Source organism: Hylobates moloch, unplaced genomic scaffold (assembly GCF_009828535.3).
Source record: "Hylobates moloch isolate HMO894 unplaced genomic scaffold, HMol_V3 SCAFFOLD_3, whole genome shotgun sequence".
NCBI lineage: Eukaryota > Metazoa > Chordata > Mammalia > Primates > Hylobatidae > Hylobates > Hylobates moloch.
The window spans coordinates 55,286,938-55,301,114 of NW_026652278.1; the positions used below are offsets into that span (position 1 = coordinate 55,286,938).

General features: G+C 40.7%; 1 protein-coding gene across 11 annotated transcripts in view; it reads right to left on the reverse strand.

Moving 5' to 3' along the window:
* ANK3 (ankyrin 3) overlaps positions 1–14,177 on the reverse strand; it is a 364,937-nt gene that overhangs the window by 40,205 nt on the left and 310,555 nt on the right. For 7 of the 11 annotated variants that reach the window (XM_032138001.2, XM_032137998.2, XM_032137992.2 and 4 more), the window contains 3 exons: positions 13,732–13,758; positions 12,120–12,201; positions 5,450–8,032 (listed from right to left, as the gene is read on the reverse strand). In XM_032138001.2, the coding sequence (XP_031993892.1) occupies positions 5,450–8,032; positions 12,120–12,201; positions 13,732–13,758 (2,692 nt within the window). Of the gene's footprint in view, positions 1–214; positions 8,033–12,119; positions 12,202–13,731; positions 13,759–14,177 lie in introns of all 11 variants that reach the window. The other 4 variants (XM_032138011.2, XM_058436266.1, XM_032137947.2 and 1 more) reach the window with 3 other exon arrangements.

The following is a 14,177-nucleotide window of genomic DNA, read 5'->3' on the forward strand; positions in this document are numbered from 1 at the left end:
CCGTGTAGTTTGATCAAAAGGCAGAAAGAAGAGTATATACGACAGCACATACAGATGACAAATGACATAATGAGAAACTACGGTTAAGTCACTCCACAGGCAATCACAACAGTTCATGCACTAGGGTCTACGAGTTGGAAAGTGTTTACAAACTATGCTCGTTCTCCAGGATGTGAGCAGAGTGCTCGAGAGACCTGACTGCCTTCATTCTCACCAGTCCTTCTACTGCTCCTTTTCTCACTGCCGGCCTTTTCACTCTTTGATTTTAAAGGTGCTGCCTCTGTTTTCTTATCTCTAGCAGACTTCGTTGTAACCGAAGGCTGGCCACCCCGGGAAGTCTCGGACAACGACGTGTTTCTTGAGGTACTTTCTTCATCATCGGACAATTCGGACTGCATCTTTTTGTCTTCTTCAGAGAGGCGGTCCACAAGCTTTAAGGTCTCACCACTAATTCCCTTAAAATATTCAATGGAATGTTTACATACTTCCTTGAGCTGACTTTTCCTAACTTTAACTGTGCAGCTGGTGGTGGTGGTAGTGGTGGTGGTGGTGGTGGCAGTGGTGGCGGTGGTGGTGGTAGTGACACAGGTGGATCTTACCTTTACTGGCAACTTGGATGGAAGCTGTTTGGCCTTGCCTTTCTCTGGCTGCCCTTGCTTTTGTGTGGCACATGCTTTTCTAACTGCAACTATGTTATCCCTGTGTGTGTTTTTCACTGGAATTCTGGACTTTACATCTACACATGAAGAAGTAGGAAGGGCTTTGGTTTTCTCGGATTGACTAACCTGCTTCATTTTACTTGCTTTAGTGTTTGACATATGGTTCGGTGGGAAGGTATCTTTTGGTGAAGTGGCCTTTATGGGAAGTTTGGATTTTTGCCTAATCCCTATCAATTCCTTTGTTTTTTGCTGTTCTCCAAGAACTTTCTGCTTATCTCTTATACAGTGTCCTTGTAGTACCCCTGTCTTTTTTCCTGATGAGACTTTCACTGGGTTATCTTTCTCTGTGGTACAAGTGGGTGCAAGATGTTCTGTCAGAACTATATTACTCATTATGTTATCTGTCTGTATAGTGGAAGAATCCAAATTGTTGTTGTTATTAAAGTTATCTTTTTGAAAATCATGTTTCTCATGGGGCCTAACGCCCATCTGGCTATTGGCTGTATTTGAAATCATTGTTATAGTTTCATTTTCTAATCCCTGACAACTGGTCATCACCGCTTCTATCTTATCTGTTATTTCTCCAGGGCCTTCTTTCTTCATGGTCATGGTGGATGCAGAAATTCCCATTTTTATAGGCGTGCGCAACTTGGGGTCAACTTTAGAGGTGTTAGTGGCTGCTGCTGATTTCTCCAGGGAGCCACTACTGGATGTGCCTTCCTGACACTCTCCGCTGGTCGGGATGCTGGGGTTAGGTTCCACTGTAGGTGTCTCTACATTTCTCTCTAGATTGGTTTCTACAGTGGTGTCCCCTGACTGTGGCTGTGGTGTGGCAGTGACCATACTTTTATCCCCTTCCCCCTGGTCCCCTGACTTCCCTTCAGAAGTATGCTCACCAATCTGGAAAAATTGGAGCCTCTCTTCAACAAAATCCCTCTTGCTCATGTCAATTGCACCACTGCGAGTCATCTCAAACATTTTTCCTTCATGAAATGGGAAGGGGTTAGGCTCACTAGTTGGGGTACTTTCATCAGTTGGCGTTCTGGCTGGCGTTGTATCAGGGGTTGTTGCTGGAGAGCGGTCTTCTACCGCCAGCCCAAATGGCTTAGTTTCATCTTCCCGTGATTTACTGTCAAAAACTTCATCATCCCCTCGGTTATTGGACCAAGGGTCAAAATCTAGACCTTTGGTAGCTACTGTTTTAAAAGGAGTGGCAAATTCTTCATCTACTTTGTAACTGAAGTAAGTGTCAGGAAACACTGATCTGTCAGGATGTCTGCCTTCCAGTGTGAAGAACTGGGCCCCTGACTTCTGATCAGTCTTATCAGGAGTCTTTTCAGATGAAGAAATTTTAGAAGGTGGCTTGTCCTCATCTGGTCCCACCTTTCCCTCCTCCTCAATAACTTCAAGTTTACTTTGGCTAAAAGAGCGGTCAGCTGGCTTCAGAATGCCCTCTGTGTTCCAGATATCTTTCTTAATTTCCATGGCTTGAATTGGGAGTTTAGAATCGCTCTCTGTCAAGCCATCATCTTCATCTTGCAGGTCATAGCCATCCAGAGAGTCGATCTCTGTGGCATCCGTGTCATGAGAAAACTCTGCTGTGGTGGCAATGGAACACTCTGTGATGGACTGGTCGTTGTTCCCATTCTGGGCAATTTCATTCTGAGGTGAATCAAGGCCAAGGCCAAATTCATTATCTTTTCCAGATCCGTTACTTTCCAGTTCTTTCTGGTTGGAAGCCTTTTCAGCAGAAGCTTTGGATTTTTCTTTTTGCTCATCGTCCACTTCCTTTAATTTGAAGGTATATTTTTTAACTGGGACTGGCTGATAAATAGATTTGTCATCGCTTGAATCACTGATGTCTGCCCCGGGAGGAACTGGTGAAGGTGGCTGCACTCTAATGACAGGTTCAGCCAGCTGGTACTTGTCATGCTCATCTTGCAGATTGACTTCAATCATGTCAACCTCTTTTTCTGGGAGATAATGATGCTTCTTATCTGACTCAATCTGGTCCGCATCCAGTGGTGGAGGAGGGGGAAATTCAATATAGGCAACTCTGTTATTTTTGTGTCTTTGGTTAGAGTCTTTGCTCACGTCATTAGGCATTTCACGCTCGACTGCTGCTTCCTCCACTGTAGTCTGCTTAAGGGAGGTTGACTTGGCCTGTTCCTCCTCCTCTGATTCCTCAGAAACCTCGGGAATTGGGCTGGGTTTGCCTGGTATATAAGCTATGAGCGAGTCAGGTGTCTTAGATGTAAATTCATAACTCACTTCCTCTGAACTGGGCGTTTCTGGGGTTAAAGGGCTTTTCCCAGAACTGTCTAGAAAGGATACTTGCTCTAGAGTATCATCTTCTGGACTACCTTGGGGAGAAGGAGGTTGCTTTTGCTGTCTAGTTGTATAAAAGGTCCCCCTGGTTTCTTGTACTGTCTTACATTCCTGACTTATGATTTTTTTTACACTTCCTTGTTGTATCTCCTTTTCATATTGCTTCCCCACTTGTACAAAACTGACATAAACGGGTAAAGTTTTTATCTCTTTCCCTCCCTCTGTCTGGGCTAGTGGTGCGAGTTTTTCCAATCCGTCAATGGGACTGTGGTCGAATACATCACTAGAGGGAGATTCCTTTCCTGGGCTAAACTCTAAAGAATCAGGAGATTTGGTGGGGGAGGTTTCGATTTCCTCGAGAGGTGGGCATAAACCTACATAACTCTGGTGTTTGGAAACTTTGCTGATTTCTGAATAGGTAACTTTTTCATCTTCTATAGAATTAAAGTGCTGTGTCTCAACTGTCTCTTTACTCATGCTTGACTGGGACAATTTTTGTGATAGTTCATGTTTTGGAAATGCCGACTGTTCACAAAAACCATCGGGAATATTAGAAGACAGCATTCTCCTCTCATCAGCAACTCTGACGGGAATGTGTGACACTGCTGAGCTCTCGCTCCTCCTGGAAGGCTGATCAAGCAATCCACCTGGATGGTCCCCTTCTTTCACAACATATTCCCTATATAAGACTTTTTTGGAGGGAGATTTTACAGTCATTTCTTTAATTTCTGAGAGAGAGCCGTTTGTTAACAATTTGTGTTCTCTCTCAGTCACAGACATAAATTCATTCTTTTGATCAACACTTTTACCCTCAGGGTGACCAATGTGATTCTCTCTTACATCATGAACAAGTACATGCGAAAGTTTTTCTTTCTGAGACTTATTGTTAGTGGCTCCCGAACTCTCCCATGTTCTAAAGACCTTTTTGTCCCACGGTCCCCTAGTTGCTAAATCTGAGGTTATATGACATGCCAAGTCTTTAGCCTGCTGCTCAGAAAAAGAGTCAGGCATTGCTTTACTTGACATTTCAGTTCTCTGTTTTTTCACATTATCAGAGCCAGAATCATTTACAACAATTTCGTTGCTTTGGGCATGCTCATCTTTGGCTTTTAATACCATAAAATCTTTTTGCACAGATACACTTTCATCTGGGAGGTCTATGGCCTTCTGCTGTTTTTCTCTAGCAAAAACTTGGTAGACGGGTAGCTTGCTCTCCTGTATTTTTTTAACTGGGATTCTGGACTGGCCATCTGACTTTCTGTCTTCTTGAGACACGTCCTTACTTTTTGCGTGTGTGCCTTGTTCAAATTTTAATCTAATGGAACTGAGTTTAGATTGTTTGAGCTGGAATCCAGACTGGGGCCCATCTGGTGCTTTGCTCTGTGAAATACTTCCTTTGGCTTCCACTGTGGACTTGCTGTCCTCAGTCTGTTGGGAGAGAACCATCTTCTCTGGGCTGCTGGGCAGACTGGGTTCCTTCTCCTCGGCCTTGGGAAAGCCTTGTCCATCAGGGCCATGCTGTCTTGCCTTAACCCACTCATCATTGGATGCCAGCAGTTCTGTCAGTAGCACTTTCTCAGGGCTGCTACTGGTAGGGCTTTGAGAAGAATATTCTTTGCCATTTTTAGGGCGTGCCTTTTTCTCTGGGGACTGCAGTTCATCATTTAGCTTTTCAGTTTTGTCACGAAAAAACTGTGACACTTCAGTCAGTTTTTCTTCAGCCTCCTTCACAGTCCTGTCCACCCTATCTTCATATATCAACTTCTCTCTACCTCTGTCTAATCTGTCCTCAGTAAAGCGCATCCACATGGCATGTTTTGGACTACTAACATTGCCAGAATAGTGCAACACTGTCACTTTATCAAAATGCTCATCTTTAGACACTTTACCTACACCATTTTCAGAAACATCTTTATAGATTTTGGAGAGAATTTCTTTTTTGGGGGCAGTGGCTACTTTTTCTCTGGACCGCTTATCAGACCCCTGTAACTCTGAGCTAGGGGGTCCTGCATGGTCTGTAACCGATTCCTCGGTATCAGAATGAGACACATCTAGCTTTTCTGACAGAAGCATTTTCTCAGCAAACCTGTAAGACTCCCCTCTTAGTTCTGACAACTCATCGTCATGGTATTCTATTGAGTGTTGACTCAAAAGCTTCAATGTTTTATAAGAGTCATCAGATATGAGTTGAGCAGAACTAGGGCGGCTATCTTCTTCTTGGGACACAGGAGTGTTTACTCTGGAAGACTCCAGATAAGAAGGCAATGACTCTTCAGCAGTAAGTTCTTCTTCTTCTTGCTGACCCTGTTCCTCTGAACAAGGAAAAGCATCGTGTTTTTCTGGCAGAAAATCTTTTAGGTTAATATCTCCCCGGGATAAGTCTTTCTGATATACATACATTTCTTTTTCTGGATGCTTTTTGGTTTCTCTAATAATGACTTCAGTGGGCTCAGCTTGGTTACCTTTTTCGATGTGGACTTCTATTATACGCTCCAGTTTGGGTTTCATTTGGTTGTCCTTCTCTGCATGCTGGGCTGAGGTTTCAGCAGCAGACTTGTGAACATCTGGAGACACTGCCGACTTATGTTCAAACAGACCTGCCAGTTCTTTGGAAGGATCCCGCCCGGACTGAAAGGCCTTCATGATGTCATGGACTGACATGGTTTCTTCAATTCTTTCAGATGCACCTTCACCGCCTGGTGGAGAATGATAAACCATTCTGGTGGTTGTGGTTATGTGAGTCTCTTCTTTAACACGCATGCCTTTGCTTAAAACCCGATTGTGGTCATCTTCTTCGCTACTGGCTTTCATTTGAAATGCTTTAACTTTTTCTTTAATACTAGAGGTGGTAGGCTTTGGTTCCAATTCCATAAAAGTAGGTGAAGGTTTAGGTGACACGGGCTCCTCTGGTTGGGTCTGGGGAACATCCCCAGCTGAGGGCTCATAGCTCCTGATAACATGAACCACTTCAGTTCTTGTTTCTGTAATGACAGGAGGGATGGGAACTTCATGAAAAAGTGGTTTAGGACCAGTGCTTTCAGCGCTTTGTGGGGCTGAAGGTGTCTTTTCACTTCTTGTTTCAAAGCCACTGTCAGACAAGGGACTTTTATCTTGGTCATGTTGAGAAAAGTCATCAGGAGACTCTAAAATAGTATCTGTTCCAAAAAAGGAATCAGCCATTTTACACAATTCTTTCTCAGAGGTGGAAGGCCTCATGGAGGCTGGAGGCATTTTGAGTTTGTGTTCCTGCAAAGCAATTGCTGGTTTTAAAACTCTTTTCTGTCTCTCCTCACCATCCTTCTTTGCATCCTCAAACTTGTATTTCAAGTTTGTCAGTGAACTACTCCCAATATCATTTGTTAGGTAATCAATAACTTTGGTCAAGTTATAATCCTTTTCGGAGGCGGCTTTTGCTTTTACTTGCACTCTCTCTGGCAGAGATGGAGAATGGCTCGCAGCAGCTTGTTGTCTGGCTTCCTGGATTTCTTCCGAACTAAATTCTATCCAGTCATCTTCAGGACAGTGTCCTTTGTCACTCTTTGGTGATTTGGGTGATCCTTTATTATCTACACACACATCCTTTTTAAGGATTTCACTAACTTTCACTAAGTCTTCCTTTACTTTCTCTACAATTTTGAAAGGTTCTTCATCATCGATTCTCCCTTCTTTTGGGAGTTCAGGTTGGAATGGCTTCTCCTCAGGCACATCTGTCTGTAGTATTGCGGTCATCCGCATTAGGTCCTCTTTCATTTCAGCTACATCTTTTAGTATCTCCTGACTGGAAGATAAAGAAGATGGTGTAGACAACTTAAGGGCAGAGGGTGCAAGGAACAAAGATGACTTAACTGGAGATGAAGTTCGACTGAAGTGAGGCTGAGGATGTGTCTCCGTAGTCAATGTTTTAATGGGTGACAGCAAGGCTGCTGCTGATTTTGTAAATGAATTAGAGTCTGGAAGTTTCTTTAATGCTGGTTCTGGCAAAACATTGACTACAGAGTAGACTGGCACTGTTATAATTGATGAAGTTACAGATGAGGTAGTTGCAGATATTGACGACCCAAGGGATGTATAGAGTGCACTTGCGGAAGGAGTTCTTAGAGACTGAAAAGCTGATGGTGCTGCAGACACATATGACCTGAGTGGGGAAAATGGCATTGCAGTCGTGGTAGAAAACACTTTCTCAACTGTGTCAGTGGCTGCATTGACCACAGAGCTCACAGAGTTTGTAGCAGAAGAAATTTTTTCCTGTAACGTGGCAGTGGCTTTGCATCCATTAATTAAAGTTGAGGATGATGGATATTTTAGAGGGGAAATAGATCCGTTGACTAACGCTACCTCTGCATGTCCAGGCATCTGCTTCACAGGTGATGAGAGAGAAGATGCCATTGTAACTTTGGCTGATGAAATGACATCAACTGCTGATTTAACTGGAGACACCACTGACTTTAAAGGTGAAGATATTAGCGGTGCTGCTGATGTAATAATTGACTTAAATGGCAAACTTGAGGAATACATATTAATGTTTGATTTGGGGGAGGCAGGGGGTGTCATAGTAATTGATGACCTCTCCAAAAGAGACCCTGCTGTAGTCACTGGAGAGGTTCGAGAGGAAAACGTAGAATTGGATGCCAGCCCTTTTAAGGGCGTAGCTTCCGTGACTGCTGGAGCTCTAGCCAGGGTACCAGAGGAAACTTGGATATTGTATGGAGATTGTGACACCACAGTTTTTATCGGTGAAGACATTGTCCGAAAGGATCTAATTGGAGATGCCACGTCACTAATGGATTTAACTGAAGATGTAGTTGACGCGCCTAACGTGGATTTGATTGGAGAAGGAGTCGAAACAGACCATATTGATTTTAACGGAGAAGCTGATGGCGTATTAGAGGAAGAACTTGATAAGGAAGTGAAGCCTGACTTGGCTGGCCCGGGCACTGTAATCGGAGCTGTTGTCCAGGACTGGTATGGTCTTGTAGAAAAGAATGGCTTGTATGAGTAAGTGGTGGGGAGGGATCTTGTTGCTCCTGTACTCCGTTCAACTGTTTCTTAAATTTTAAAATGAAATCAAACACAAAAATCAACAAAAATGGTTGAGAAACAGAGAGACCAGAGAAAAAAATTGGTCAGTAAACTTTGAAATATTACAAAAGCAAGTACAATTGTTTGCATGATTTAGAATGGAAGAGGCAAAAGGAACAATTAAGAGGAAAAATAAATTTCTACAGACATAACTAATCTGAAGTTCAAAAAAAAAAACAACTAAATAAATAAAAAACAGAGTAATGTGAAATGAAAGAAAAAGCACATTGCAACCAAGGAGGCAAACAATGAAAAATAGGAAACATGAGGAAAGAATTAATGATGAGAAAAATAACCATAATGGAAAACTGTTCCCTACTTCCTATTGACTTTCTTATGTGTTGGTTTTGAAATAGCAGTAGCCATTCTATTTTGCCTGTATAGGTACATGTTTGTTTTGTGCAACCATACAACTTTCATTTTAGTAATTTCTAATGTCCTCTCTCTCCTTTAGCCTTTCCATGATACAGATTGCACCTACTTAGAACCATTTCAATATATGTAGCTATACATTAAATATCTAAAACTTTTTTTCAAAAACCACTCAAGCCTATTTCATGCAGAATCCAAAATAACTTTTAAGTGACAGGCAACTGATGTGCAAACTGTGAAGCCACTGGATTTTAAATCTGTATCTCCCATGCACAGTTCGATTATGCTTTACACCCATAAAAAGCCAATAAGAGCAAGAAGTTTTCTGAGTCAGAATTTTAAACAAAAAAACAAAGAAAAGGAATGTTTGCATTTATCTTTTCCATGCAGTATATTCCTTTTGATGAGGGGGAAAGAAAACATAATATGAAATGACTTTAAAATGCATGTGTACATATACACACACAAAGAAAAAAAAACAGAAAATATGGTTCATGGTTACCATAAGCAAGCAAAGCAACTGAAAACATTTTATCATGCACAATATATCATGGCAAACAAGCCAATGAAGTAATACAATTCGTATGCCATATTATGCACAATATATAAACTTTAAAGATACTTTCACAAGGGCATTTAGAAAGAAGAGTACACTTTTTCCGTGAGATATGAAGTCTTGGTACCTTTTGAGATTTTAGGAAGATATTTTCTACTGCACATTATAAAATCACCTGCAACTACATATGTCCATGTCTGTAACTCTTCATTATGGATAAAAGCATATAGTTTATCTCAGATATTTTTTCATAAACTAATCTACATTTAATTCTCAAAAGCTATCATGGGGGACATCTAAAAAGTACATTCATATTTTTAACACCCCATATTTAAGTACCTACAGTAGGATATGTGGGGTGTGTGTATATGTTTATCAGTTTCAAAGGTACCAATTCTGGTGCCTTCCCATAATATTCATGGGACTCATGGATATCACAAACACCGAAGCAGTCATGAGGTAGACCTACCACTAGAAAGAATGGATATAGTAATACCAGCATTTCTTCTGGCAATGGAGCAAGAAACACACAAATGAGGTAAGCACACTTGCTCGGGAGCACAAACACATACTTGGTCCTCTCTGCTTCTACAACTTAAACAAACCAAACTGGTCACAGAGATTTGCAAGGTCTGCCAACGGCTAATGTTCTACATCAAAGTTGAATACAGTTTTGTTCCAAGAAAGCCCTGGTTCAGAATAGTGAAACTCAAAGAGAAAATGAGAATCTGCTTCAGCTTTTATGTTCTTCTTCATGCTGTGCCCGTGCCATTGCTACAATCCAGTCCTTGGATTAGCAGCTACTCCCACAAGGGTGAAGATGTTCATTTCTAGTGTACATTTAAATTCAAACATTCTGAACACATCCTTTCCTAGGCTTACATATTATTCTAAAGGAAGTGGAAGAACTAAGGAAAAACTCGCCTATTCATTACCCCTTCTTGCCATAATTCTCAATATTATACTGCTGAACTCTTTTGGAAATGCCACGCTGCAAATGGAAGGTTCGGGGATTCCTTCAAATTCAATGATTTGAGCTTAGTCTGTGTCTCACAAGCATTTATTTTTGTAACTATCAGACACTGACAAAGCATCTATCCTTTACCACTGATGGCTGGCTCTAACAGGCAAAGAAGTCTTTTGAACCACGTCTATGGTTTTATACTTCGCAAGGAACAACCAACCTACCAATCAATCAGTGACACATTTTATGCTTTAATGACATATATTTTGGGATCCCTTCATAACAGGGAATTTCTGGATGTCAGGCACTGAACTAATCCAGAATCTTTTTCCTGGGGGGAAGGGGTTGGAAAGGCAGCGTGGTGAGGGAAAAGTGGCATTCACTTGGAGTTCCATAACACCAGTTTTGAGACTTAGTTTTCATTTAGTCACTTCCTATTCCTATTCATTCCCTTGTTTACCACCCTTATGTACTCTTTCATAAAACAGAAAAGTTCCCTCCTCTTCTATCAAAAGTCCAGGAACACAAGCTGCATACACCTTAGCTGGATCTAACCAGTAACACTATTATAAGTGGGAAACATTCCATTGACTTTGCCTTAGCAACCAGAATCAGATGGAAACTCACCTGCCTGAAGGGGCCTCCGACCTAAAGCAACTGGTCCATTGAGCCTGTCCAAAGCTTAACGATGTTGCCTACAGGGTCTCAACCAACTACCCACTGAGGATCTCTAGGGCAAAATAGTATTCCAAAGAAAACCTCCCGAATGTATTTAGTTCTACTGGAAACCACCTAGCTACACACACACACACACACACACACACACACACACACACACACACCCCACACCCACACACCTCTCTTCTGCTCTGTAGCATAATATGAGTTAATTTGAGCCCTTATGTTTCTGGGAGGATTTAAACATTTCTGCTAGAGGAGAACTGAGATCTGAGGAAACATTCTTGAATGTGGTAGATTTCTTTCATTTCTCTTATATTCTCCATTTTGTATTTAAATATTGAAACTTCTCTAATAGTCAAGGAGCTAGGCTCCAGAAGATGATGCTAAGACCATCTCAACTAAGTAGTGCAGTAGTGTCCTGCCGCAGATCTTACATGCTATGCTGTTGGCCCACAAAAACAAGACTTCAGAAAAGGTGGGAAAAGCCAAAGTTGTGACTCTTACTGGCAAATTTCCAGACCTCCTTGAACTTAAACTGTGTCAGTGGGAAACAGCTAGGATGATTCACTAATTAAAAAATAATTTTTGTATAATTTCCCCTCATTTAAAATGAGGAGAATGGTTAAAGTGGCACAAATATGTCAGTCAAATACAATGCTGAGCTCAATACTCTTAGTTCCTGCTGGTGGAGGGGGTTATCTCGAGGGCTGTAGAGATCACCAGAGGTGATGATTACAAGGATGAGGGAAGGAAAGGGAGGAGGAGGCAGACAGAAAGAGAGAGAGAGAGAAAATATATAAACAGATAAGAGTGAATGAATCTATATCTTAATAAGTGCATGCCAGCTAACAATGAACCAAAACAATCATTGAGAAAAGAAAAGGGTCTAACCGGTCTAGCGAAGACCAGCCTTAGAACTGATATTTTAATAAAGGACAGGAGGAGAGGAAGTGAGAGGGAGGGAGGGAGGAAAGAAGAACTCTGTAAACAAGTGCTACCTCAAGAAGGTAAGGAAATGTGATTCTTGCAAAGTGGGAAGAAAAAGAATCGGGACTAGGATATGACAACCTATCTATACTGAGAAAAATGAGATGACAAAGTAACTTTATCATTTTTCTACCATTCCAAATATTTGAGTAAGTTTTTTCATCTGAGCATAGATCTAAAGCAACATTCATATTTATCTCCTAGCATAGTTACTCAAAGTAAAAATCAAGGTTTTAAAAGAAAAGTAATAGATGTTTCTAATTTAAAAATAGTTAATGCCTTTAAAAACTGTTTTGAAGTATGAGCTAGGGGTGTTTTTACCTCACATCTTCAAGTAGGTACAAAATATTACCTAGGTTGTATGATAGGGTTTTCCTGCGGGCAATTTTTCTTTTGCCATTGAGTTTCCAAATGATAAAATTTGGTTTGTATAGAAAAAATGTCTCTTCTTATGAAAATCCACATAGATTAGTAAATGTGTTAGAAAACTCACTCATTCCAGGCTCAGTCAAGTAGCTGTAGCGCTTACGTAAAGCTAAGGATGCGAAGCTCTGTCGTCTATCTGTTTTCTCAATCTGAAAAGGAAAAAAAAAAAGACAACTCTATTTCCAACTTCCCTGTGACATCTTCAGTTTTAAAACATTTTGTAGGATGGCATGTTGATAATTTGTTTATTTTCCTTCTTAGGAAATGCTAATTTCCTACTGGGAGTTTATAGCCCCACCCCCCGTGTCTTAACCAAAATCATCATTTGGCAAATTTAAGAGCACCAACACAGCAGACTACAGGGAAGTACAAGTAAAAGACAAGCATTACAGAGACTTCTGATGCTGAGCAGTTAATTTTCCCGGATCTGTTCATATTGAAAGCACATATATCACAAAGTACACTCACTTTATGTGAGTACATTCAAGGGAGAAAGGCACACAAAGTTTATTATTCCAATTACTGCTGGGGTTTCTGTATGTTAACAGGCATAAAGTGTAGATGAGGAGATTGAAAACAGATGAATGGTTTTGTTAGAAGTACTTTTTTTGGGGGGGGTGGGCAGAGGGGGGTAGGGACGGAGTCTTGCTCTTGTCGCCCAGGCTGGAGTACAGTGGTGAGATCTTGGCTCACTGCAACCTCTGCCTCCTGGGATCAAGCAATTCTGCCTCAGCCTCCTGAGTAGATGGGATTACAGGCATGCAGCACCAAGTCCAGCTAATTTTTGTATTTTTAGTAGAGACGGGGTTTTGCCATGTTGGCTAGGCTGGTGTCGAACTCCTGACCTCAGGTGATCCCCCCATCCCATCCCCACCTCGGCCTCCCAAAGTGCTAGGATTACAGGCGTGAGCCACCACGCCTGGCCAGAGGTAATATTACTGCATCCTAAGGCTACTTGATTCTATTTATTACTATTGATGTGTGGGATTCAAAAATCTAATTATCATATAACTTAGAGAAACATTAGGAGACAACTTAATTGAACTATATTCTTAAAAAAATGGTCAAGATAAATTTCTTTAGTGAGAGTATCAAAGATTTATCAATAGCTAATAAGCAAATATTTTGTATCACATACAACATAAGTTTATTTGTACAATAAAATTGCACATATTAAACATGATCTTGATTTAAATGTTATAACATGCTGGATAGTAGGATATAGTTGATAGTAAAATAGGCACATGAAACTTTCACAAAATGTCTACTTGGTGGGTTCGAAGCTAGTGCGTTATCTCAATTGACTGTTCTCGTCAGTCATAGATAGAACTTCCTCGTCCTACTCTTTCCCCCTTTCTCACTATTGCACTTGACTTGTCTAAAAAAATTTTTAATGTTTATTTATACATGCCAATCTACCATATTTAAAAATGTTTAAAGACCTTCAGTTTCTAAATCATTAGCTGAATTATAATTTTGTTGAATATATTTAAGTACTCTTAAGTACGTGTGGAAGAAGAGTGAACCATTTAAGAAAAATATATACCCTTTTACCTACTTAAGACCTGCAAAAATATAATTTATATGTTTCCCACACTTTAGCCCACTGCAACTTCTGTCATACAGATTCAATTTCTATTCTACTTCTGATAGAATAAAAGCAGAAGTGTTTATATTACCTCATCATCTTGATCTGACTCTGTCTCCTTTTGGTTCCAAGATGCATTGCAGAGACAAGGAATATTATAATGGACAGCAGGGAAAAGAATATCAGGATATGAAAAGGACTGAGTAGGGAGCACAAATGCAAGCTGATTTAGAAAGCAAAGCAAATTAAAAAAAAAAAGCCAACAAAAAATATCAAGAACTGTACATCCATGGCAAATTAACATATGACGTTATTTGAAAGCATAAAAATCTATGCGCTACCAGCAGAAGCAAAAGCGATAAACAGAGAAGACTCCATCATACAAACTATAAGAATTTGACACCACATTAACAAGACTTAGGCAATCTACACGAGGAGACTAATACAACTTCAGTTTCAAGAGCTTTATTCATGTTACAAAGCATTCCTTAATTGCATACCAAAGGCCCACTTCTTCAAGACCAGGGAAAGACAATT